At 32.8% G+C, this 26569-nt stretch overlaps 1 protein-coding gene across 1 annotated transcript; it reads right to left on the bottom strand.

Moving 5' to 3' along the window:
* Positions 1–947: 947 nt before the first annotated feature.
* On the bottom strand, positions 948–23885 carry LOC134239547 (multiple epidermal growth factor-like domains protein 10). The gene is made up of 5 exons (XM_062721714.1): positions 23823–23885; positions 4761–5177; positions 4002–4139; positions 1693–1792; positions 948–1514 (listed from the first exon to the last, which is right to left on the bottom strand). Exons 2-5 carry the CDS (start codon positions 4993–4995, stop codon positions 1340–1342), a joined length of 648 nt encoding a protein of 215 aa, XP_062577698.1. The 5' UTR covers positions 4996–5177; positions 23823–23885; the 3' UTR covers positions 948–1339.
* Positions 23886–26569: the final 2684 nt, after the last annotated feature.

The following is a 26569-nucleotide window of genomic DNA, read 5'->3' as shown; positions in this document are numbered from 1 at the left end:
AGCGGTGATACCTCCCACTTGCAAGTGGAAAAAAAATACAAATTCTGACCTATACTTGGCACCTAGGACCGAGGATGAGCCGTAATAGATCTTTTTCCTTCAAGCATCTACTGCGACACAGGAATTTGGCTCACACAATCTCATCCGAAGGACCGGTCTCCACGTCTCACAGTGGGATTCAAACCCGGATTAACTTCTTACTATAAGCGAATCTAGAGCAGATGCTCTATCACTGCGCCACGCGGGCAAAAATTTACAGTGTTAAAAAGCCAATATAGTGATTATATAAAGTTTTTTTTTTAATTCACTGCTGAAAATATTGATCACAACCTAGGATCTCAACGAATTACATTCTTCCTGCTTAGTTACATAATGCTACAGCTTTATGTCATTAAGTTACTTCATTCTGTTGAATTCATGTATTTTGATTATGTTTAACACTTGTTTTCATAACTCTACGGATTATCTTTTTTGATTGTTTTAGAAGGGAGGATATAGAAATAAATTTAGCGATAGTTATCATACTTAAAAGAACATTGTAGACGTTTTCCAAAATGAAATAAAAGGGGCTTTCGAGAGTAAGACTTATGTAGACATTTAAAAAATTGATGATTATTGTTATGCAAAGCAGGAGATGAACACTTATCTATGTAGGAGAAGTTCAAAGACACGTAATTCTATGATCAACTCCACCTACATACATGTAACATAATTCATAAAGAATGTTTCCTAACTTTTTATTGTACATGATACAGTTGTATTTCCTTGTTACAAGTTTTGCTAATAATAATTATATTTGGAATAATTGGCAAATATAAATTTTTAAAGCCAGGAAAAATTTCTAAGCCATAGGTAATCTTTCAAAAATAAATTACATAATTTCCTTTTCAAAGAAATTTAAAAGTAATAGAACAATCATTTACCATGATCTCCTGAAAAATACTCGTTCATAATTCAGAATATATATTTGAACATAATGAACATATCCATCCGCCAATGAAACACATTTATGTCAAAAAGCCTTTGAGACTGATATCATCTTATAAAAGTGTATTTTTTCCCGACGTACATGTATATACACTGAATAATCATAAAACAAGACCATGCCAATTGAACAACATAACTATAGTAGTCTTTTACATGTTAGCTACAAAAAAGTATATTCTCTGCTTAAAAAAACAATTTCATTCTTTCATTATATTTCAGTTATTTATATACAGCTGTGAAATATTAAACTTTTGTTATTGAAGACCTTTATAATTATCAACAGGAACAAAACAATTACGTCCGAAAATAGCACATATTAAAAAAAAAGTTTATCTAGGCTATGGCATTAGAGCTACATTGACTTTAGTTCTTCGTAATGAGAGGGTTGGCTTAGGTCTCCAAGTTCTTGATAACCTGTGTTTTCCTCCACTTTATCATTGACGATTGTATTTACATGTCTTGTAGAATTCTTGTGGCGCCTTGTTTCTTTCAACTTTTGGCTTTTATTGAAAGTTTGCTTAATATTCCTGTAATATTTTAAAACATATATCTATATACTGTATCTCAATAAAACTTATATTCAACTCTCAAAAAACAAAATGACAAAATATTAGCACGTGTTTAAATATGACTCCTATTTCCTCTTTGAATTTGACAGAATTATCATTTTAATAAAAAAAAGTCAATGAAAGGTTTAAAACTCACCGGGCTATGAAATATATGTTGAGAATTACACTTATCAGCAGAACTGCAATAACCACGTAAAAAGCTGAATTTGAAATGCTCTTTGATGCCTGGTTCATTTCTTCCATAGAAAAGAAAGATATAAAAGTGGACAGAATTAGAAAACAACAACAAAAAGAAACTAGGAGACTAATTGTTCTCTTAAAAATTAACGGCTTTCCACCTTTTTTAATTTTTCATTTCTTTTTAATTAAAAAAAAAAAAAAAAAAAAAAAAAAAAAAAAAAATGAAAAAAAAAAGTTTCTCCAGCTGGGCTTGAACCTACAACCTTTGGTTTGTAAGTCGGACACGCTAACCATTGAGCCATCAAGTTGTACACAAGTAAGCGTATTTTGTAAACTAATTTATTTTTTGAAGGTGGAAGAGGATACCTGTAGTTTCGTAGGAAAGTACCGGTCAAATTTCTTAAAAAACTGAGATCTTGCCGGTTTGATGTGATATTGTATGTAGGAAAATGATTAGAATAATTATGGGACACATTTGCAGTGAAGCAATGACACTTAGCATATATAGATTCGTAAAAGCGAAAGTAATACACGTGGTCAGTTGCAGAGAAAATTAAAAATCCCGGAAAAACAGTGAGTTCATGGACATTTTTTCTACACTATATTGTATAAACTATCTGCAATTGCGCGTGGAAATTTATTTGATATGAAAAATCGCTATTTCCTAGATTTAGATTTAAATCTAAATAAAATTAAAATAAATTCCATACACCTAAGAAAGCAAGAATACTTGGTATTAAAATGTCGTAATAGAGCAGGAGAATCGAATGATATTAACAATAATTGCAGAAATAGCCAATACGAGTTTTAATTAATTTTTATGCTCAGCAATAACTAAATTTCAGACAGAAAAAAATGCAGATTTTGCCGATAATCACTATAATTTCAAAATACTTTAGAGACTCACCTTAAAACTCTCAGGACACTTTCTTTCAGGTCTATTCTTGCTTTTATTACGAATCTTTTGCCGATATTTCGTTTCGTTTGACTTGTAGACATTTTCTCTAAGATGGTGTTGATTTTCTTTTTAAAAGGGGGGGGGGGGGTGTTTATTTTATAAGCATTTGTTAGAGTGAAGGTTGTAAATAAATACACGACCATTAGCTTGATTGTGACCTTTGGGTCAATGGGGTCAAAGGTCAAGGTCATTTATCAAGGTCAAAGGTCAAGGTCATGAAAAGAGAGAGAGGTAAACTTGAGATTAACACTTGAAGCTGCATCTAGATAAAGGTAATGAATATTTCTTTATGACCTTTTGGGTAAGGGTCAAGGTCAGAGGTCAAGGTCAAATACCAAGGTCAAAGGTCATTTGAATTTTAAGCTTAAATTGACAATTTCTCTACTTTTCCAATGACCTTGACCTTTGACCTTGACCTATTTTCAAGGTCAACGGTCATAAGATCTCATGCACTTGGACCTATATCTTTACCACTTGTCATTTAAAAGTTTTTCATTTTTCTTGTAAGCTTTAAAACTTTCAGGGGCAATAACTCATTGAAGGAGTCACCGAATACTTTTGCAATGAATAGATTCCAGGATCCTCTCAATTAGTCGAAGACATTGGTGAAGGTTTCATACCTCTACGGTTTACGGTTTTAAAGGAGTAGCGATAACAAGCATTTCTTGCGAAAGGGGCAATAACTTTGAAAGGGGTCAAAGTTCAAACATGGGGGGTCGTTTTTAGGAATAACTTTTAATATCCAATATCATGAACTACAAAGTTTTTCGATAAGTCTTGCGGTTTCAAAAGTCCGGGAAGAAAAATAATAATAATAATAATAAACATAAGCATTTCAAGAGGTCTTTCCACAGAAAGGTGGAGAACCCTAATAATGTGCAGCTTTGTTAAAAATAAATGAAAAATAAACGTTCATATGTAATGTAAGGGATAATTTCAGCCCACCCTGCTTGTTCTTTCAAATAGATTAGTCATTTCTAACATTAAAAATGAGTCAAAAACTTTAAATAGGTTTAAAACGAGACCATACTTATTTCATTTTTTCTTTGAAAAAAAAACCTATTGATTAAATTACAAATTATCTATTTGTTAATAAAATTCATGTAAAATCATTCTTCTCAAGAACAAGGTATATACATTAAAAATTTATCTTCTGTTTTGGTGCATAAGCAAAGTACATGTATTTTTCATAAAAAAATATTGAACTTTCCGGGAATCTTTTATGGAACTCCCTTTCATCAGTAAAATGAATATTTTCATGGCCCCTTAAACATAATCATAGCAGATACATGTAATCACTTTATTACCTTCAATACGTTGAATATCATAAAGGTTCGTATTGCAGCCTTCTTTACACAACCCGTTGTTTGAAAAACAGGTTCCATTTAAACAAACTGGACTACATAACCTATCACACAGGGGTCCATAATAGATTGGACTGCATTCTTAATGTAGGCAAAAAGACGCATATGCTAGTTATTTCTGTATTTAAATATAACTGTTTTGTTGTATTCTTGCTTCGCTATATAACTTGCTAATGTTGTTAGTTGCTTTAAATCTTTAGCTTGCAAAAAAAAAAAAAGAATCGTCTCTTGGATTCGCAATAACTAAATGCAAACATCGCGAATATAAAATGCTTTAAACTTCGATATAAATATATTTAATGAAGATGCCTCATATCAGGATACACCTACTTCAGCGCCAGAGAGTATAGAGATCAGCTAAATCAGTGTAAATTCGCGTTTAAAGCAGTTTCAGTAGTAGGATAATAGATACATTTAAGTACAGACTACATGTAACTCTCATTAATTCTTGAATCGGTTTTGAAAATAAAGATCTTTTTCGAAGAAATGAAGTTATAATCATTTGTAAGATGGTTGTTAGATGATAAAAAAGGTAAAATTGTGAAAAGGAATTCTTAATAATTGCCAGTAATTCCTTTTATAACGGGAGGTGTTTCACCAAGGCATGCAACAATTCAAAACAATCAACGTTTTATTGTGGCCAAAGACAATATCACAAACTGGATAAATGGCTCTTCAGAAAGATTTTAAATAGTGGTTTACCATCACAATAGTGCCCCTGCCATCCGAATTTACAAGAACAACTCCCGTTGACTTGATTACAACCAGAAATACATCCAGCACCACAGGTATAGAGACAAGTAGCGCCAAATTTCCCGACAGTGCACCCGGAATTGCAAAAACCATCGTATTTATTGCATCCATTTTTACAATAAAGGTTACAGAACCGTTCACATCGGTCTCCATACTTGCCAGCTGGACATTCGCCCTCACACATCCCGGAGTATCTATTACAACCAGACGGACATGATGGGCTGCACTTGATTTCACATTTGTGTGACTAAAACCCATTCACACACCCAAATATGCAGAACCCCGTGGTATTTTCACAAATCTGTCCTTAACAATTGACGTTGCAGTCTTGGGAGCAATTAGGTCCATAATGCTTGTTATCACATTCTACAAAAGGTAAAATCTAATAGCCTTTATATGCCTTTTGGACAGTGGTATATAGAAGTTTAAGAAAAAGGCTTGTTTTATATATCTTTTTTTAATTAAATAATTACATAAATTATTCACTATACTGTTGAACAAACAACAATTTATACATCAGTGGCAATGAATGTAACGGTCTTATACAGGTACCATAATAAGTGCAGTTAATTTCCCTATTTTGCAGTTTGAACATCACACAAAACACTGTATTTTAGGGAACTTAATTTTAACTTAAATACTATTGAATGCACAAGTAATAAGAAAAAGATACATGTATCACTACAGAAAAGATAAGGTCATTAAACTTTCGACATTTTGTATTTTTCTTCTAATCAGCCTTATTTTCCGCAATCAATCTTTATTGCCAGATATCCGACAATTAAGCATGTCTTATCCTTTGCTACATTATCTACAATATATCATTTTTTATACAAAATACTTTTGATTTTTCAAATACATTTTTCTTAGTTTTGAAATGCTTTTTTAGACAAGAAGTTTTTACGACGGAATGGAAGGATAATGTGGCAACGCACTTTGAAAAAATTACGCACTTTGGAAAAAAAATCAAAGTGCGTTAAGATTGGGACGAAATAAACGCACTTTAAAAATTTTTTTCATAGTGCGTTAAATTTGGGACCAACTCAAGGCATTTTGAAAAAAAATTTCAAAGTGAGTTAAGAGTTACATCAATATATTTTATCATGGAGACACTTAACGCACTTTGAAAAAATATGTAAAAAAAAAAAAAATCTGGATTCAGATTTAAGTAATGGAAAGATTATATTTGTAATTTATCTTTCAAAACACATATGCATTGATTTACTCCCGCTGAGAAGAGGAAAAGACGGATATAAGATCTATCAGTCCAAATCTTCATCATTCCAATACATAGGCGTCGGCAACAAATAAAACATGGATAAGCCGCATTTTCAATGCTTAAATGATGTTTATCTTTCCAAAATAAGTGGGGAAGCTAAGCCCCCTCCTCTTGCCCTTCGGATTTCTGGAAACGCATGCGTCAAAATTAATTCTTTCTTGATTTCCCACGTGATTAACCTATGTGATTAACTGGACGAGGCTTTACATCTTTGGAATTTTTGTTTAATCCTTGTTTGCGTATTAAGTGGAATGTATTTCCAAAATATCTGATAGTGATGAGGAGAAAATGGGAGAAAAAACAAAGAAGCGAAAAACTCGGAGTAATGGAAGTGAAGGTGAGGTCCCACAGGAATCACTCAGCGAGGCGATAGGGCAGGCCGAGAGAGTGCTGTATGGAGAAAATAATGATGAACACGGTGAAAACGGTGAATGTGCTTTTGAAGAATCGGAATTAAATGCTTCCAAAATACTTGCTTCCTTAAAATCCTTCATGAAGTCAAGTGAATCAAAACAAGAAACTACAAATAAAAAATTGGATGAAATCTCATTCAAACTAAGTAAGCTAGATCGCATAGAGCAAAAGTTGAGCAGTGTTGAGAGCAGGGTGGTTGCATTAGGAATACGAGTCAACACAATTGAAAAGAAAAATGAAGAACTCGAGAAGAGTATTTCGTTTGTATCTTCAAAATTTGATACAGACTCTAAAAAGATGGAAGGGTTATCTGTTGAAATTAGAAAAAGATTTCACGATCAAGACAAAGCTATACGAGAAATAAACGACCAGATGAAAACAATGAAAAATGAAAAAGCGAGTACAACAGGAGCGGTAAAAGACATTAAACGCCACGAAAATACAATTATGACGCGCTCACGAGGACTAGAAAAATCTGAGAAAGGACCGTGAACATCTACAGGGCAGATTACTGATCTACAGTGCAGATCGATGAAAATGAATCTAGTCTTCACTGGACTTGGAAAGGAATACCTAAGAGAAGACACTGAATGGAAACTTAGACAATTTCTGTTCATTGAACTTGGGATCGATGAACACATCGAATTTTCCAATATACATCGCTTCGGACGTTTTACCCGGGGCCGACCCAGGCCAATAATGGATAGATTCGTATACCAAAGAGATGTAGACCTGGTGTTAGATTGTGCATATCGCTTGAAGGGCAGCCTTTTTGGAATACACCAACAATTTCCAGCTGTTGTGGAAGATCGCAGAAGGGCCCTCTACCCTTTGATGAGGCAGTTCCGCGAACAAGTTGACACGGTTAGGATGGTCAGGGACAAACTTCACGTGAACGGCCAGTTATACGATCCAGACTATGACGAGGAGTTCCAGGATAGGGGCCCAGAGGAACCCGTGAGAGGACCCACCCCAACGGAGGAGCCCGCCAGAGGATCCGCCCCAATGGACTTCACTCATTCAGGACAACCAGGATACTAGGGATTTGAGGAGGATGGACGCATATCTTATGATGAAATATCCTCTATTAAAATTGTTTCACTTAATGTTTGTGGTTTAATAAGTAAAATAAACTGTACAGAATTTATCGAATATCTCACAAATTATGATATCATATGCGTAAATGAATCTAAAACTGATAACACAGATCATGTAATAATACCTGGTTTTAAAATGTTTGAAAAGCACCGTTGCGAGCAATCTCGCTTTAAATCGGGTGGTATTGTTGTTTTTGTTAGAGAAACACTCGTCGATTCATTAGAATTAAAAGATTCTGCAAGTAAATATTGTTTATGGTTAAAATTCAACCTTAATAAAAAAGTGTTAAATGAAACATTACTTTTAGGCGCTGTTTACATACCACCTGAAAATTCTAAGTATGTATCTTGTGATGTTTTTGAAGAATTGGAAGAACAATATGTTCGTTTTTCTAACAAGTGTAAATATGTTTGTTTAATTGGTGATTTTAACGAAAGAACTGGAATAGACCCTGATTACATTACTAACTGTGACACTTATTCTGATTTTTTATCCTGAAGGTTTGTATGTATTAGACTTACTTAATATCCCACCGCAACGGTCATCAAAAGACCTAGTCAAGAATAATTTTGGCGAACTTTTACTCGATTTTTAGCTCTACTGGTCAGAGACCAGAAGAGCTTATGCGACAGTAAGGTGTCCGTCGTCCGTCCTTCTGTCTGTCTGTCTGTCCGTCTGTCTGTAAACAATTTTTCAAAATGCTACTCCTCCTACAGTTTTGGTCTGATTTTAATATAACTTGACACACAAGTAGACTACACAAAGATACATAACATAGTGCATCGAATTTTGGTTTCGATGAACGGTGTTGCCATGGTTATTAAAAATAGAATTTCTTGTGAAATTCCTTTAAAACGCTACTCCTCCTACAATTTTGATTTGATTTCAATATAACTTGGCACACAAGTAGACTATACTAGGATACAGTAAAAAAGTGCATCAGATTTTGATATCGATGAACGGTGTTGCCATGGTTTCTAAAAATAGAATTTTCTGTGAAATTCCTTTTAAACGCTATATCTCCTACAATTTTGATCTGATTTCAATATAACTTGCCACACAAGTAGACTACATTAAGATAATATAGTGCATTGTTTTTTTATTTCGATGAACAGCGTTGCCATGGCTACTAAAAATAGAATTTTCTGTGAAATTCCTTTAAAACGCTTCTCCTCCTACAGTTTTGGTCTGTTTTCAATATAACTTGGCACACAAGTAGAGTACATTAAGATACATAGAATAGTGCATCCGATTTTGATTCCGATGAACGGTGTTGCCATGGTTACTCAAAAAAGGAATTTCCTGTGAAATTCCTTTAAAACGCAACTCCTCCTACAGTTTTGGTCTGATTTCAATATAAATTGACACACAACTAGACTACACTAAGATATATAAAATAGTGCATCGGTTTTTGATTTTGATGAACAGTGTTGCCATTGTTACTTAAAATAGAAATGCCTTTGAAATTCCTTTAAAAAGCTACTCCTTCTACAGTTGTGGTCTGACGGCAATGGCTTCTTTTCTCATCCTTTGTTTTAAGTATAAACCAGTAGAGCTACAGTCTCGACAGAGACTTCTGGTTGTAAACTTACTGATCTTTTTATTTTGAATGGTCGTATGGAAAATGATAGATGTACTGGTAAAACTACATGTAAATGTATTAGTGTCATATATTATTGCATAGGTAATACTGAATTTTTGACTGTTGTTAAAAAATTTCGAAGTTCATGCTTTTTCGAAACTTTACTCCGATTATAAAATTGAAAAAACTAAAATCAACAAACGCGAAAGAATATTGGAAAATAATAAACTCTGGGCAAAAAAATAGAAAAAATGTAAATGCATCTGCTGAGGAATTATATGATTTTTTTTTTAAGATTTAAAAATGGAAAAAGATAATGAAATACCTGACTATGTTTTATCAAATGAGGATATAGATATTCTTTCTAATTTACAGTGTAATGAGTCTATAAATGAATCGATAACTTGTGAAGAAATAATGCAAAGTATAAAAAGTCTTAAAAGAAACAAATCATGTGGAAGTGATGACATATACAATGAAGATATTAAAAGTTAATGCAACATAATGGTGCCCCTCTATCAAAAAATATTCAACAAAATTCTTGACAGTGGTTGTTTCCCCTCTGATTGGTTGTGTGGTGAAAAAAATCCTATCTATAAGAATAAATCGCCCAATAATTTTAATTAGTTGTATTGGAAATTTATTTACATCCATTTTAAATAATAGACTTAATAGATATTCAGAAGAATTCAAAATAATACAAGAAAAACAAGCTGGATTTCGTAAAAATTATGGTACAACTGATCACATATTTACTCTACATACAATCATCGAAATATTCAAAAAGATAAAAAAAAATAATTTATTGTGCCTTTATTGATTTTGAAAAAGCTTTTGATTCTGTATGGAGAATAGGACTTTGGAACAAAATACTATTTGATTTAAGGAATAACTGTCTTAATTTCGAATTCATGAAGTGATCAATGGATTGGCGAAGGCGTTTATGCATGAAATTATCACACAAGCCAATCCATTGATCATCTTCATGAATTCGAAAAATCTGACAGTTATTCCTTATATTTACATGCTTTGATTCCGCCAATCCACGGGCTCCAAGCCTGCTTCTCTAGGTGTTGTCCCGCCCTGCACGTGGTTTTTTTGGAACCGCGCAAAAACATTCATGAGGAAATAAATTACATTTACATTTGGTAATTTTATCTCGGACAAAGACATTGGCAATGTAAAATATTGTAATATAGATGGAAAATATTTTAGAATAATCAAGAAAATGTATGAGGGTATCAAGGCAAAAATTAGAGTAAATGGCGTTCTTTCAGATACTTTCCCCTGTCAACTTGGTGTAAGACAGGGTGAAAATTTATCCCCCTTTCTGTTCTCTATCTATCTAAATGATTTAGAATCATTCCTCACCATGAATGATATAACTGGTCTAGAAAAAATATCTGAAATTATTGAGAATGAACTTCCTATATATATTAAGCTTTTTGCTCTCCTGTATGCTGATGACACTGTTTTATTTGCTGAAAACCCTGAGTCATTGCAAAATATGTTGAATTGTTTTCATGAATATTGTATAAAATGGAGGTTAAAAGTAAATGTTGACAAAACAAAAATAATGATTTTTGGAAGAGGTCGAATAAAACAAGATTTATATTTTACATATGATGGTTTAATTCTAGAGATTGTTGATAGTTATAAGTACTTAGGAATATATTTTTCAAAATCAGGTTCTTTTAATCAAAATATAAAAGAACAATACAATAAATCTGTAAAAACTATGTATGGAGTGATATCAAAATGTAAACAACATAATCTTTCTATGGATTGTCAGATAGTTTGACAGAATTGTACAACCAGTTTTGTTATATGGATGTGAAATATGGGGATTTACAAAAAATACTTTAATCGAAAAACTTCACTTAAAATATTGTAAATATATACTAGGTTTGAACACTAAAACGCCAAACTACATGGTGTATGGGGAACTTGGCAGATTCCCACTTATCATTAATATTAAGGTAAGAATGATTTCTTTTTGGGCAAAACTACATTTTTCTTAAAAACGTTGGATAAATTTGCTACAAAAATGTATGTTCTAGCTTCAAGGCATAATTTGCCTTGGGTTAACTATGTTAAAAATATTTTAGATGATTGTGGATTATCTTATTTATGGACAACACATTAAATGTACAATGTTGCATGGGTAAAAAATGAAGTAAAAAGAATACTTGTTGACCAAAATGTCCAAAACTGGCAATGTAATGTTTTTAACTCATCAAAGGGTGTAAATTATCGTATTTATAAAGAAATACTAGAACCAGAAAGATATCTCGTTAATCTACCAAGAAAACTTTCAATTTTGTTACGTAAATTTAGATGTAGCAACTTTAAACTCCCTAATGAAACTGGGAGATGGTATGGTATTCCAAGAGAACAAAGAATTTGTACTTTATGTGATTTTCATAAGATTGGTGATGAATTCCATTATGTTTTTGAATGCACACAAAAAGAAATTAAAGAGAATAGGTTAAAATATATTTCAACTCTTTCACATGTAGACCAAATATAGAGAAATTTAAGCAACTTTTTACAACAACAAACTGTTCAGCATTGAAAAAATTATGTAAATTTTTATTGATTGTCAAACAAATTATAGATGAAAATAATTGACATGAACTTGAACATGATACATTGTACTTTTTATAATGCATGTATTATATTTTTTTTTGTATGTGTTTGTACCTTTTCCTACCTCCTCTCTACAATGTATGTTTGTACATTTAAGAGAATAAATCATTGTCATTGTCATTGCCCGCTTTCGAGGCCTATGCTATACCCAAAACAGGTACTTATAAGTATATGCATTTACATAACTGGTATGACGTTGAAAACTTTCAATAAATTAGTTAACTTAAAACAGATGAAAACTAAAAAACAGTAAGCACAGTAAAACGTATGTGAAATAAAGAACTTTCATAGTTTTGAAAAATCAAATTCAATGCTTTAAGCTATTCACTTTTTAGCCCCCCCTCTACATCTATCTATTACATACTAGAAATTTTAAACAGAAACAAAATAATGATATAAAACAATTATCTCTATTTTCCCTAAAAGACCAATTTCTTTTTATAACATTCATCAAAGCCTAAGATATTTAAATATTCAATGCAATATCTCATGTCCTGAAGTGACCTCATCATAAAAAAATTATCCAACCATGGTCAATTATTTATCATACCGATTATTTGTGAGAACATTGATCAAGCTTTACATTTTTTTTCAAAGTGCGTTAATATGGTCGATATTAACGCACTTTGAAAAAATAATTTTTTCAAAGTTCGTTAGCTCGGGTCCGAATTTAACGCACTTTGAAATTTCTTTTCAAAGTGCGTTGTAACAGCGGATTTTGTGTGTTTCTTCTAAAATCTTGTAGGAGATCAAACATTTTGTGTGGGATGCTCATAAGGAAAAAATATCAGGTGTGTAAAATGCATCGAGTATTCTTATTAAGGAATGAAGCTTATTTCAATTTTCGTCTGTACGATATAACATATCTTTGGGCAGTTTACGCTTTAAAAACCGCGAAGCGGTCATCAGTTCTTAGAGGGGAGGTTTTGGTTTGTTTTTATTTATGAAAGGTTGAAGACTTAGACTTAGAACATTCAGAATTTGAAGCATTGTGTATGTATTCATTTGTAGAAAGTCTACACAGTAATAACCTTAACGTACCTCTGAAGAGTACTGTTATTAGAAAAACTGAACTTGCTGCTTACTTTACAACTAATTTAATGCAGATATAAAGATGTTATGTACGAGTTATCGGGAAATCGACTCAAAGTCATTTCACGTACATTTAAGTGTAATATACAATTTTTCCTTTGCAAATTCTAACAGCATTATGTTCCCTTTATAGATTGTTGCAATTAGTTGAATAATATGATCACCGCAGCTTGTTTTTGCTAATTTTGTAAAAGTCAAATAAAACACTTTGATGTTGATGAAAAATGTCATTTATTAAAATGACGGTATAAATGTGAACAATTTAACAAACAAGAAGGGGGATCAGATTCACAAGCTTTGCTTATCAGTTACGTAAAATATGATAATGTCTGATCCCCCAAAACTGACTATAAAAAAGTATCTGTAAGACAAGACAATCAAAGCATCATATTAAAAAGTTAGCAAATAGATGGCACATCAAAATAAAATAGGCAAACATCACAAGAAAAAGTTGGCAAAAAGATGGTACATCAAAGACACAAACAAAACCACAGAAGAAAAAGTTTGCAAAAAGATCATAATCAAAACCAAATACATGAAAGCGTAAAACAATCGAGTAAAAACTATAATATAATATAAATTTTACATGACACATTAATGATCATATTAAGGGATAGGAATGTTGGGGTGGAGGTGGGTCTTCAAAATAGACGTGCTTCATGTTAGCGGTGGTGAGCGCGCGAGTGTGATTGACTCGCTGAGCTAACCACGTGACCTTACACATTCCATTACAATTAGGCAAGGCGTGGATCTGAGAATTTTCACAATTTACTAACGTAAATGTTTCCGAAAACCTCCAAACAAATTATCGCATTAAATACATAAATACAATTATTATTCTAATAATTGTTGTTTTATGTCTTCTAATGCTTATAGGCAAGATCACCGCAGCTTGTTTTTGCTAATTTTGTAAAGTCAAATAAAACACTTTGATGTTGATGAAAAATGTCATTTATTAAAATGACGGTATAAATGTGAACAATTTAACAAACAAGAAGGGGGATCAGATTCACAAGCTTTGCTTATCAGTTACGTAAAATATGATAATGTCTGATCCCCCAAAACTGACTATAAAAAAGTATCTGTAAGACAAGACAATCAAAGCATCATATTAAAAAGTTAGCAAATAGATGGCACATCAAAATAAAATAGGCCACAAGATGTGATATGCAGGTCACATCCATGTAAGATGTGACATGCAAATCACATCCGTACCATCCAAGGTGAGCTTGCACACATCAAATCTATATGAAGGCAGTTAATCACTGGCCTCTCCAAACATCTTAAAGTAATGAAATGAAAAACAAAAATCTACCTTTCATTAATTATTCCATTACCAGTTATCACTAAAATGTAGTTACATGTCAAATAATGGAGGAAATACCGGTATTAATATAATATCCGAGCAATGTTAATAAATAACAATATTGAGTAATACATGTAAGTATGGAAGAAAACTAATTTCAGAGAAAAAGACATATCGAAAAGTATTGTTTATTGAGCCAGCAAGTAAGCAAAGTCAGACGAGGAGTATTTAGATATCCAACAGCAGGTATTCACTGACCTGTAAATGTGGGAATGAACATGTTCCTTACGGTATTTTTAATTGTAAGAGTAGAACAAAACAGCAGTTAAATCACTGACCTGTATTTAAACTACATCCTAATATTTATCTATTTATCATGAATAGAACAAAACAGCAGTTAAATCACTGACCTGTATTTACACTACATACTTAGTGAGTATCAAAATATTTATCGTGAGTATAACAAAACAGCAGCTAAATCGCTGACCTGCATTTAAATTACATCCTAATATCTTACTAATTTTCACGAGTAGAACAAAACAGCAGTTAAATCACTGACCTGTATTTAAACTACATCACAGTATCTAACTATTTATCATGAATAGAACAGAACTGCAGTTAAACACCGACTCGCAATTAAACTAAATTCTAGAATCGAACTAATGGGGGTAGTAATTAAATGCTAGATTATTATTATTATTATTATTATTATTTTTATTCATTTATAATTATTTATTTATTTTTTATTCATTTATTTATCTATTTATTTTTTTTTTAAGTGGAACAAAACAATAATTAACATTGACCAATATTTGATCTTCGGACCTATATTGTAGTTCTCTCCATTTGAGATCAAGGTACAATTAAATTACTGTACATACTTTAGTTCCACAAAACAGGTATAATACATTGAGAGAATTATGAAGATTGAAGAAGAATCATGCGGAGAGTGCTCACGAGTAGGACACACGGTCAGATATCATTCTACTTATTACAACCTTGAATTATTTAACTTTATATCTATGCGAGTGTTTATTTTATTTATTTATTTATTTATTATTATTTTTTTTTATTTTATTTTATTTTAAACCAGTTTTAAGAGTATCTTCCAAATTGTAATTTTTTAAAAATTTGTATCAGAAATTCAACAAATATAAACAACCTCAAAATATTTGCATAACAGCCCTTTCTCTTGGAACTGTCGGACCCAAGAGGTTGTATCCATTAATTCCATGAAGTATGCCCTTTTCATGGATGAAGATTAATTCATTATGTTCCTAAGCGTTTTGGATAGAGTGTAACATTCCTAGATTATACTAAATTCACCATGTAATATTGTGTCAATTGAAAAGTTGGTTCTAAAGTTCAGAATTTATTGTAAGTCTAAAAATCTAAATTTCACAAATTTGGAACAACTTTCGTAGATGGAATACAAAACTGAATAACACAATAATGTTCCTAGATTGCCTTCCTTACAAACTCACAAATCGGTTCTTTGACAACTCTGCCTACTTTCAAACTGACCGGCCAATTAAAATTAAGGATAGAAAATTTCATGAGCATAGGGAATCCGTAAGACATTAATTTACCACACTGAAATTAGGTAGAGCTAAGCATAGCAAATTCAAAGAACGCAATCCTAGGATCTAACCATAAATTTGATAACAAGAATGAGTTTATAACATTGCTATCGTCAGACAGGAAAGAGATGTCAAGAATGAAATACTGCCACCATGTGCAAAAATGCCCTTCCTAAACATCAAAAGAAAACGGATTATCTTTCAACTACAGATGTCCAACAAGACTGAAAATTAATAGAACATTTATATAAATAAATGATTGAGAAAATTTTACATGGGGTTAATTAATGCAAATCAATATTTAAAGATAAAGACCGCAGAAACGTACATGCAATGTACAACATGAGCTAGTAAATCAAAACAATGTCTTTCATTATGCTGTCTATTAGAAACATTTTAAAATAATTTATTATAATTATTATTATTGTATTCTAGCCTGACAATGCTTAATTTCCGAAAAGGGACATCAATTGAAAATCCTTTCATTTAATGTACTGACCGTGCATGGGGTCTGTACTAATTTATAAAAATAAATTAAACCTATATTTACTAGCTATATAGGGAACTTATTTGAAATATTATGGAGGGAGGGATCTTCGTATATTATTTACTTGCTGACTCGCCTGTAAATGTTTTATTCGAAACCAAATTGAATGCTCTAGCTGGTATGGATGCTTTGTGAACCAACGGTAGTGGATATCCTGGTTACCCGGTTGATTTGGGGCACACCTGTAGCAGCACTGCAAGCAGTTTAGCTAGCAAACATATGGATCTTATACCGGCTGATAGCATGAAAGTTGTTGGTAAAGTCAAAATGTATTTAGAAAACACTAGTGGACGGGCTGGTTTAGGACATTATCCATCGGCGGTGCGGATCTTATGCAATTTGTTAGATAGAACCGCTCGCTGAGTCAATATTTGTTAAACAGTTGAAACCTGTGTCATTAACATTCATGGCATCCGGTGTAAAGACGAATAATGACCCCCATCGAATAATGACCGGGGGTCATTTTTCGACAGCGAAAAATGACCCCCGGTCATTATTCGACGTAGAAAAATGACCCTTTTGTCCGTAGAAAAAGTGTCACTTCCCTAAAAATTTGCAGAACCTACGTGAAGAAAAATGACCCCCGTAAAAAATGACCCCCTGTAGATTAAAGCTAAAATTTTTAGGGGGCAAAAAAAATTGGATAAAGAAACATATTGGCCAAAATGCTCACCTGACCTTATTGGGAATAAACTGATGATATGTTGATCTCATAACATTATACAATTATAGCTACATGTATATTTTAAGATAAATGCAATGATTAAGAATCTAAAAGAGTAAAAGATTTATCAAGTCTTAAGGGTTAGGTAAACATTGTTTTTTGATGGTGGAAATCATCGAACTGACAGAAAAAATCAGCAGTATTATACATTATTATATCCTCCGCTTGAAAAGCGGGAGGGTATATAGTGATTGGGATGTAACGCTTTGGGTATCCATCTCTTATCCACAACTCCTCATATATAAAAAGATGTGTTTTGTGGAACAGCTATGCCCCTGTATGGGAACATAGCGACGATTAAATTGTTCTTAAATGCAATTTAAATATATATGAACCCAATGTAGGGTCTTCTCACCAGAAATACAGTTGCAAGATAGGAAAGCCCTAGCACCACCTGTTCAAAAGTAATTGCTAAGGATAAGTTTTTGAAAGGTAAAACTCAAAGGTCAAAGTTGATGATTTCTTAAGAAAATGTTTAATATAACAAGGATTACATATGTGAAGTATGAATTTTACCGTTCAAAAGTTATGGCCAAGGTAAAAATCATTTCCAAGGTCAAGGTCAAAAGGTCAAGGTTTTTAGTATCCAATGAAAGGTAATGCCAAAAAACTACATATTTGAAGTATGAGAGTACTAGTATCTACCGTTTAAAAGTTATGGCCAAAGTAAAAATTTGGCATTTTTGTGTAAAATGTGACAAACTGCAAGGTAAAGGTCAAAAGGTCAAATTTGGTGGTACCCAAAGTAAGGTCTTGTCACAAGGAATATACATATTAAATATGAAAGTCATAGCTCCAATAAATGAAAAGTTATGGTAAAGGTTAAGGTTTTTGCGGACAACAAAGTGTACAGACGAACACGATAAAACTATATACCCCCTAATCTTCGACTACGGGGACATAAAAAGAAATGGTCTTCAATTAAATTTTCATATTAATATACATTATAAAGAAGACGTTACAACAATGAAAATGTTTGTTCTGATTTTCATATTAAATTCTCTGAAAAATATACTCAGAACTGAGTAAAAGGGTAGAGTAAAACAAGAATTAAGGTAGAACTATGTCGGAAAAGTCTTTGTCACAAGATTTTCAAACTTTTCAAAATGATAAATTAGTACTTTTATCAATCAGTTAAGATATCATGAATGTTTCCTTGTTTTTTAATCTAGAACAGGCTGTGAAACTTGGTAGGGTATTTACATACTGCGACTTCACATTTTCAAATATTTTTAGGGGTACTTGTCATAAAGGGAATATGAAAAATCACAAAAATACTTCTTCAAACATCGTCGTTCATAAACTTTTTTAACTGAATAATATTAAACAATATTTTATCAAGAATAAATTCTTTTTATTCAATTAACATAAACGATAAGTCCACCATTAAAAAAATAGTCAAATGAACTCTATTATTTTTAGTCAATTATTCACCCTATATTTGTAAATGTTTTTCAAACATCTTTGTCACAATGATTTCAATCTTCAATATGATGAAGAACATAGCCAAATGATTACAAAAAATGATTAAATCATATACCTTTCCCCTCTAACTAATTAAAAACATCATATTTCATAGAAAAATTGTAATCAAACACCAAAAATATGAATAGGTAACAAATGATTGTTAAAAGGAATGAACATCATTTCATTATAGATATCACAAAAATGTACACACGATCAAACGATCTACAACACGTACATCTTTGACTTAGACACATTTCATTAAGATATTACACTATATAGCTGGCAACTAAAGATTTCTTACGATTTATGCATTCCTTCAAATGGTTACATACCATTCAAATTATTACGAAAGTTGTATGTACATTGTAATTTCATTATACTAGATAGTCTTGGGTTTGTCAACTTCAGGTCTAGATCTAGTAAATAAAAGGTGCCTACATATTTTCTCTTATTCCAGAAATATATTGCCATTAAGCATTATAAACCAAAAAGTATATGAATTGAATCAAGATTATGTTGGCATGATTGAATTCTGTGAATTTCAAAATGCAGTATTTTCTACCATTTTTATTGAAGCTGTCAAGTACGGGAAAAAGTGGCATTGAATTAATTATGACGTCTTAATGGGTTAGCACAGGTTTAACACATTTACAAGTTATGATGTCATTCGAAGTAGGTTCTACGTTAAAAGAAATGTAATGAATACTGTGTGCTAAATCAAAAGTTTATGTCTACATGTATAGTTTTTGCATTAGAATGACTGTGTATTTTACACTAGCCCATAGTTTACAGAGCATATCTTTAGGTCTTATACTTACCCCACCCCCTTCTTATTTAGGAGGAAGTCGATATTGAACAAAAGCAAAAAATAACCACCGTACCTTTATTTTTCTATAATTAAAAATAATCTACTATTCTACTAATTTTTAACTGTTACTTTGCCACAATACTTTCAAGTATATACCTCCACCAACATTTAAGTATGCTTTAATCATGGCGAAGTAAATTATGATATGATAGTACTTGTGTGAATGCTTAACTTCATTTCAATATTTTATCTACAGCCTCTTTTAGTATTATTGAAAGGTATAGAGTTTTATTTATATTTCTGCTTTTCATTTATTATTATTTTTTTTGTTTTGATTTAACGTAATGTTCTTTTTTGGGGGGGGGGGATAAAAATTTCTTCCTCTTTCATTGTCAAATAGGATTTGCCAAACTTAAACAAACTAAAAGTTGAAATGACGGAAAATTTAATTTTTCCTATTAAAGAGTATTTAAACCTGATTTTTGCATGGTGTATCATTCTTTAAGCAAACATTATAAGGAGGAATATTAAAAAGAAATTTTATTTACTTGACAATTAAAGAATCTCTTTTCAAACACAATTTAGCATTGAAAGACTACGTGAATCTCTTAATTATTTCATACGACTTTTCGTATTTTTCTGGTTACAGAAAATGTAAAAATTAGTTTCGCTGTAAAAAAGATATCAAAGAGTGTATATTTTGTATCACGTTAAAGGGGGTCATTTTTCAATGGGGGTCATTATTTTATAGGACTTACATATAAAATAATGATCCCCTAGGACCCTTTTTCTACAAAAAATGATTTTTTTCTACGGGTGGGGGTCATTTTTTGTCGTTGAAAAATGACCCCCCGGTCATTATTCGATGGGGGTCATTATTCGTCTTTACACCGGCACCATTCTGCTAGGCTCTCTGGGCTATTAACAGTTATAGCTACGCTTCCTCTTCACTCGGGCTGCTAGGATGTAGCAAATTTGCACACTGGCAAATTCATCAAAAGGCATCTGCAACTTAAACATAAAAATTATATGAATACTTTTAAGTCTAAGGTGTCATTTAAAGAAAGGACGCCAAAAACCAACAACTGAGTTGTAAACAAAGTGATACATCATGTACATTATCATGCTCATAGAAACACTAAATGTAGCAACATTGAACAGAAAGAGTAAATTTCCTCCTGTAGAATAACCGTTATATCAAATATATATTGTATTACAATCATACTGATAGTAATCGATTCATTCTCTGCTGAGAGAATTCGCTTTGACGAAATTCTACATATTCCATGATTCTACCAATTTTATCAAATAGCAAATTAAAGAAATGTCGATAAATCAGAATAAATATGTTAACTCCATTACAAAAGAATAAAATGTCACATGTATAGGAGATACCACTATTTGTAACATGTACTTTGTAGCAACTAAGAAGTATTGTGATACTCTTTCTTGCAATTGACTGCAATGAACATGAAATGAAGTTGCCACTATGTTTAGATGTAATAGGGCATATATACTTTAAAACCAAACAGTGAAAGTATGGATAACTTCGACCCATATGCATACATATAAATTCCGCACAAAACATGAACATCAAGCGTACGGATAACTCTACACTAAATGAAATCCTGCCACATTAGACGCAAATGTCATAATGTGCAAACAAATGGATAACTACCTCTTGTTGGTATATATGTAAAATCTACAAGGATACCAGGAACAAACTCCTTGAACATAGGTATGCCAATGCACAACGAATTAAAGCCATTGATCTTGAGAAATTTCATTTCTTCGACCACAATTAACTTAAAAAATCTCCAAATCAAAAAATATAACACGACATAAACTGTTACTAGTACAAAGAAACCCTTAGCCTTGTTCTTATCTTATACATGTGGATAGGTACAAATAAATAATGAACCCTAGACTCCCACCAATAAGAACATATACGCGGCTTACTCTGTGCTATTGATAAACACCGTGCGTAGGCACAGATAAACTTTGTACCCAAAACTCCCACACAATAAGTACATATATGCGGCCTAATCTGTACTATTGCTTAAAACTGTGGGTAGGCACAGATAAACTTGTACCCAAAAACTCCCACACAATTAGTACATATATGCGGCATACTCTGTACTATTGCTAACTGAAAACAATACTAAAATCGTGTAAAACATACCAAAATGATAGAATCTTGATTATAATGTTTACCTGTTACCCAACATTCACTTTATATATCTTGTCGCCTTACGATATGTGCAAATTAATGAAAAATTTAATTCAACTAAACACTGGGTAACGTATCAACAATTACTTAAGTGAAGCACACAGTGCAATCGCAATTGAACTTCCTCAAACAATCATTAGCAATAAAACAATATAGAACTTATAAATCCAATGTTTATCCCTAGGTACAAACCATAAACATAAGCACAGTTTAGAAACTTGATAGACAAAACCATTTAATCAAGTGCGACTGGTAAAAAAAAAACATTAAGGAAGACTACAATTCTGTACTATTATTTAATACTTGGATAGATAGGTACATAACAACTTTGAACCTAAACTCCCACACAATAAGTACATATATGCGGCCTACTCCGTACCAATGTTAAACATGGGTAGGCACAGATAAACTTTGTACCTAAAAACTCCCATACAATGAGTACATATATGCGGCCTTAACTCTGTACCATTGTTAAACATGGGTAAGCACAGATAAACTTTGCACCTAGACTCCCATACAATGAGTACATATATGCGGCCTTAACTCTGTACCATTGTTAAACATGGATAGGCACAGATAAACTTTGCACCTAGACTCCCATACACTGAGTACATATATGCGGCCTACTCCGTACCATTGTTAAACATGGGTAGGCACAGATAAACTTTGCACCTAGACTCCCATACAATGAGTACTTATATGCGGCCTACTCCGTACCATTGTTAAACATGGGTAGGCACATATAAACTTTGCACCTAGACTCCCATACAATGAGTACTTATATGCGGCCTACTCCGTACCATTGTTAAACATGGGTAAGCACAGATAAACTTTGCACCTAGACTCCCATACAATGAGTACTTATATTCGGCCTACTCCGTACCATTGTTAAACATGGGTAAGCACAGATAAACTTTGCACCTAGACTCCCATACAATGAGTACTTATATGCGGCCTACTCTGTACTATTGCTTAACACGTGGGTAGGTTCATATGTTGACTGTGTACCTTTACTTCCAAACGATAAGTACATAAGACCTAAACGTCATACCGATTGTAATTAATAATAATCAGACAGAATATATACTTTGACTTCTAGTTTCCTACCTATATTGTACGAAAGAATAAACAATAAAGAAACGAGATAATGCGAAACAATGCCCAGATAAATAACTGCTTCATAAGACGAAACCATTGTCATTATGAGCCACCTGGTCCTGAATATGTCTCGTCAGTAACAAGTTCACCAAACATGCATGCATGACTCTAAATATTTCGAACATTGATTTTATTGCCTAACAGCAAACAGCCATCAAGACATCAACTAGCCTTTAACGAACAGCACTGACTGACAGAGCAATTAATTCTCTCTTATGACCTTAAAACTTGGTAGCCTACCACAAACATAAGCACCCCAGTGTGCAATTCATGTAGAATGAGACAAAAAGTTATACTGGCCTTAATAAGCTTGGCGATTGAATAACTGCATTCCTTATACTTCAAAGGAACTTCCGCATAGGTTGGTCGTGCGAGGGGGTGCAGCACAGATTTACACCATCAGGACCCAGATAGTTTAGGTCATGCCAGAACCTCTATGACGCCAAAAATGGATTCCCGGCAAAGAATGGGTCCTGATCTCCAATTGTATATTTGTTTTTACTTCTTTGTCATTCAAAATAGACGTGCTTCATGTTAGCGGTGGTGAGCGCGCGAGTGTGAATGACTCGCTGAGCTGACCACGTGACCTTACACATTCCATTACAATTAGGCAAGGCGTGGATCTGAGAATTTTCACAATTTACCAATGTAAATGTTTCCGAAAACCTCCAAACAAATTATCGCATTAAATACATAAATACAATTATTATTCTAATAATTGTTGTTATTTCATTCATGTAAAAAATGTATTTTTAGTAACCGATAGTTATCTGACTTCCGGGAGACCGCGACTTTCATTTCAAATGCACTTGGCAAAGGAACAGAAATTTATTTATGAAAGTTAATATTAAAGTGAATCACCAACAGTATCATACACTCGTACATTGGATTCTATCTCTTTTGACAACATACAATGTAGGTAAATATTTGCTCTGCACCCTTGAGAGCTTGTTTATTGGTAACAGTTCATTAATTTTTTATATGCCATTCATATATATTCAGAACGTCAAGGATTAAAAAATGCTAGTGAATCAAATTAGAAATTAAAGACAAATAGTGCAATAGGTAGGATCATACCGTAACAATGAATAACTTTGATAAATAAAAAGATCCATATCCCACACAGAGCACTCATTTCAATTAAGGAGGAAGTAAAAGGAAAGAGAATCCTATTACCCCGTTTTAAGGTCACTGGCTTTCAGATAACCTAATTATTTCCTTAGAATGTAAACACTGCGATTTATATTAGGCTAGCATCAGTTTTGAAAATTAAAATAAATAGATAAGGATAGAAGGAAACGAAAATAATAATTTCAAAAACAAGATGTGTTTGTGAAACACTGATGTCCCCGTATGGCAACATGGCTAAGGTTAAAATTTCTCAAATGCAGATCAAATATGTTGGTACCTAAAGTAAGGCATTTTTTCCAGATGAAATACAAAATGTGAATTATAAGATCCTTGCACCACGTGTTCAAAAGTTATGACCAGGGTTATAATTATTGAAGGTAGGACAAACTCTTGGGTAATGGTCAAAGGGTCAAGGTTGTTGATTTTTAAAGAAAGGCCTTGTCTCAAAGATTACTTATGGGAAGTACGGCCCTTACCGTTTAAAAGTTATGGCCAAGGTCAAAGGGTAAAGGTTTTTGATATTCAATGATATGTCTTGTCACAAGGATTACATATGTGAAATATCTTAAAAACTGTTAAAAAAATATGGCCAAGGTTTAAGTTTGTAAAATGTAGGTCAAACTCCAAGGTCAAGGTCAAAGGGTCAAAGTTGTTGATATCCAATGAAAGATCTTCTTTAATAATTAAATACTTGAAGTATAGAAGTCCTAGCCCTTACCGTTCAAAAGTTATGACCAGATTAAATTTTTTTCGTTTGTACGGAAATCTCCAAGGTCAATGCCAAAAGTCAAAATTACTGGTTTCAAATGAAAGGTCTTGCAAAAAGAATTGAAATTTGAAATATGAAATTCCTAGTATCTACCATTTTAAAAATTAGGGCCAAAGTTAAATGTGGAATTTTTAGGTAAAAGTGGGTCAAACGCCATGGTCAAAGTCGAAGGGTTAAAGTTCTTGGTATAAAATAAAAGGTCTTGTCACAAGGATTAAATTCGTGAAGTATGAAAGCCCTATTCCTAGCCCTTCAAAAATTATGGTCAAGGTTATTTTTTTAAAGTAGGTCAAACTCCAAGCGTCTTTTCACGAGGATTACATATGTGAAGTATGGAAGTCCTAGCACTTACTTTTTAAAAGTTATAGCGGAGGATAAAGTTTTTTCTTAAGTACAGAAATTTCCAAGGTTTTGGTCAATAGGTCACGTTTGTTTGTATCCAAAAAAGGTCTTTCTACAAAAAGCATATGTCAAGTATAAATGTCCTTGTAAAAATGTCTGTTTAAAAGATATGGCCAAAGTAAAAGTTCAAAATTTTTGTGTAAAATGGGTCAAACTCGAAAGTCAAGGTCAAAATGTCAAATTCTGTGGTTCCCAAAGAAAGGTCTATTCACAAGGAAAACACCTATAAAAGATGAATGTCATAGCTCCACTAAATAAAAAGTAATGGGTAAGGTTAAAGTTTTTGAAGACAAACAGACAGATGGACCAGACAAAAACTATATACCCCGAAACTTGAACATTTAAAACATATCTCTTATTAGCTCTCTAGAAAAAAAGGAGAATGTCACTGAAGTGTCAATAAACAATAAATGAAGACCGTAAAATCTCTCATAGTGTTTGGAAAGAAAAAGTTATTTTTGATTTTATTTGAATTCATGTTTTCACTTTTTTTATCTATCGGCTGAGTCTCTTGACTCAAAACATGAAAAGTCAATACAGTTAGGAATGTGAAATATATTCAACTCTTTTTTAAAGGAAACACGAAGTCAAATTTTCAAGTGATAAAAGGAATCCTTTCTTCTACTTTTTCATGTGATCAAAGAAATAATAACAAGAGGCCCAGGGGTCACAGCGCTCACCAGAGCACATCGGGCTTGAATTTATCCCCCCCCCTCCAGGCGTTCATCATTTGAACAAATTAGAATCTACACTACCTGAGGATGATTACATATAAATATCACTAATCATAGCTTTGAAATACTTGAAAAAAAGATTTTAAAAAGTTTCCCTATATATCCCTATGTAAAACTTGGGTCGGCCATTTTGGCCCCACCCTAGCCCTGGGGGTCATGATTTGAACAAACTTGAATCTACACTACCTGAGGATGATACCACATGAGTTTCATCTTTCCTGGCCCAGAGGTTCTCGAGAAGAAGATTTTTTAAGATTTTTCCAATATATTCCTATGTAAAACAAGAGTCGGCCATTTTGACCCCACCCTTGCCCCGGGGGTCATGATTTGAACAAACTTGAATCTACTCTACCTGAGGATGCTTCCACATGAGTTTCATCTTTCCTGGCCCGGTGGTTCTCGAGAAAAAGATTTTTAAGGAATTTTCCTATCTATTCCTATGTAAAACTTGGGTCGGCCATTTTGGCCCCACCCTTGCCCCGGGGGTAATGATTTGAACAAACTTGAATCTACACTACCTGAGGATGCTTCCACATGAGTTTCATCTTTCCTGGCCCAGCGGTTCTGGAGAAGAAGATTTTTTTAAAATGCCATTAATTTTTAACAAATTCATGATTATCTCCCCTTGGAAAAGGGCGTGGCCCTTCATTTGAACAAACTTGAATCCCCTTCACCCAAGGATACTCTGTGCCAAGTTTGGTTGAAATTGGCCCAGTGGTTCTTGAGGAGAAGAAAATGTGAAAAGTTTACAACGACGACAACAACGACAACGACAACGACGACAGACG

The sequence above is a fragment of the Saccostrea cucullata genome, unplaced genomic scaffold, assembly GCF_032062105.1.
Source record: "Saccostrea cucullata isolate Sc308-1 unplaced genomic scaffold, CSIRO_AGI_Scuc_v1 ctg3148, whole genome shotgun sequence".
Lineage (NCBI taxonomy): Eukaryota > Metazoa > Mollusca > Bivalvia > Ostreida > Ostreidae > Saccostrea > Saccostrea cuccullata.
Note: the sequence above shows the minus strand (reverse complement) of the source record. Positions and strands in the feature narration are given on the sequence as shown.

What these genes read in the sequence shown, in the direction of transcription:
- LOC134239547 (XM_062721714.1), bottom strand. Translation starts at nt 4,995, where the DNA reads ATGTGTGAGGGCGAATGTCCAGCTGGCAAGTATGGAGACCGATGTGAA. An exon ending in GCAGGGGCACTATTGTGATG is followed by an intron (nt 4,140 to 4,760) that starts GTAAACCACTAT and finishes GCCTACATTAAG; the next exon opens with AATGCAGTCCAATCTATTAT. An exon ending in AACATATATTTCATAGCCCG is followed by an intron (nt 1,515 to 1,692) that starts GTGAGTTTTAAA and finishes AAAATATTACAG; the next exon opens with GAATATTAAGCAAACTTTCA.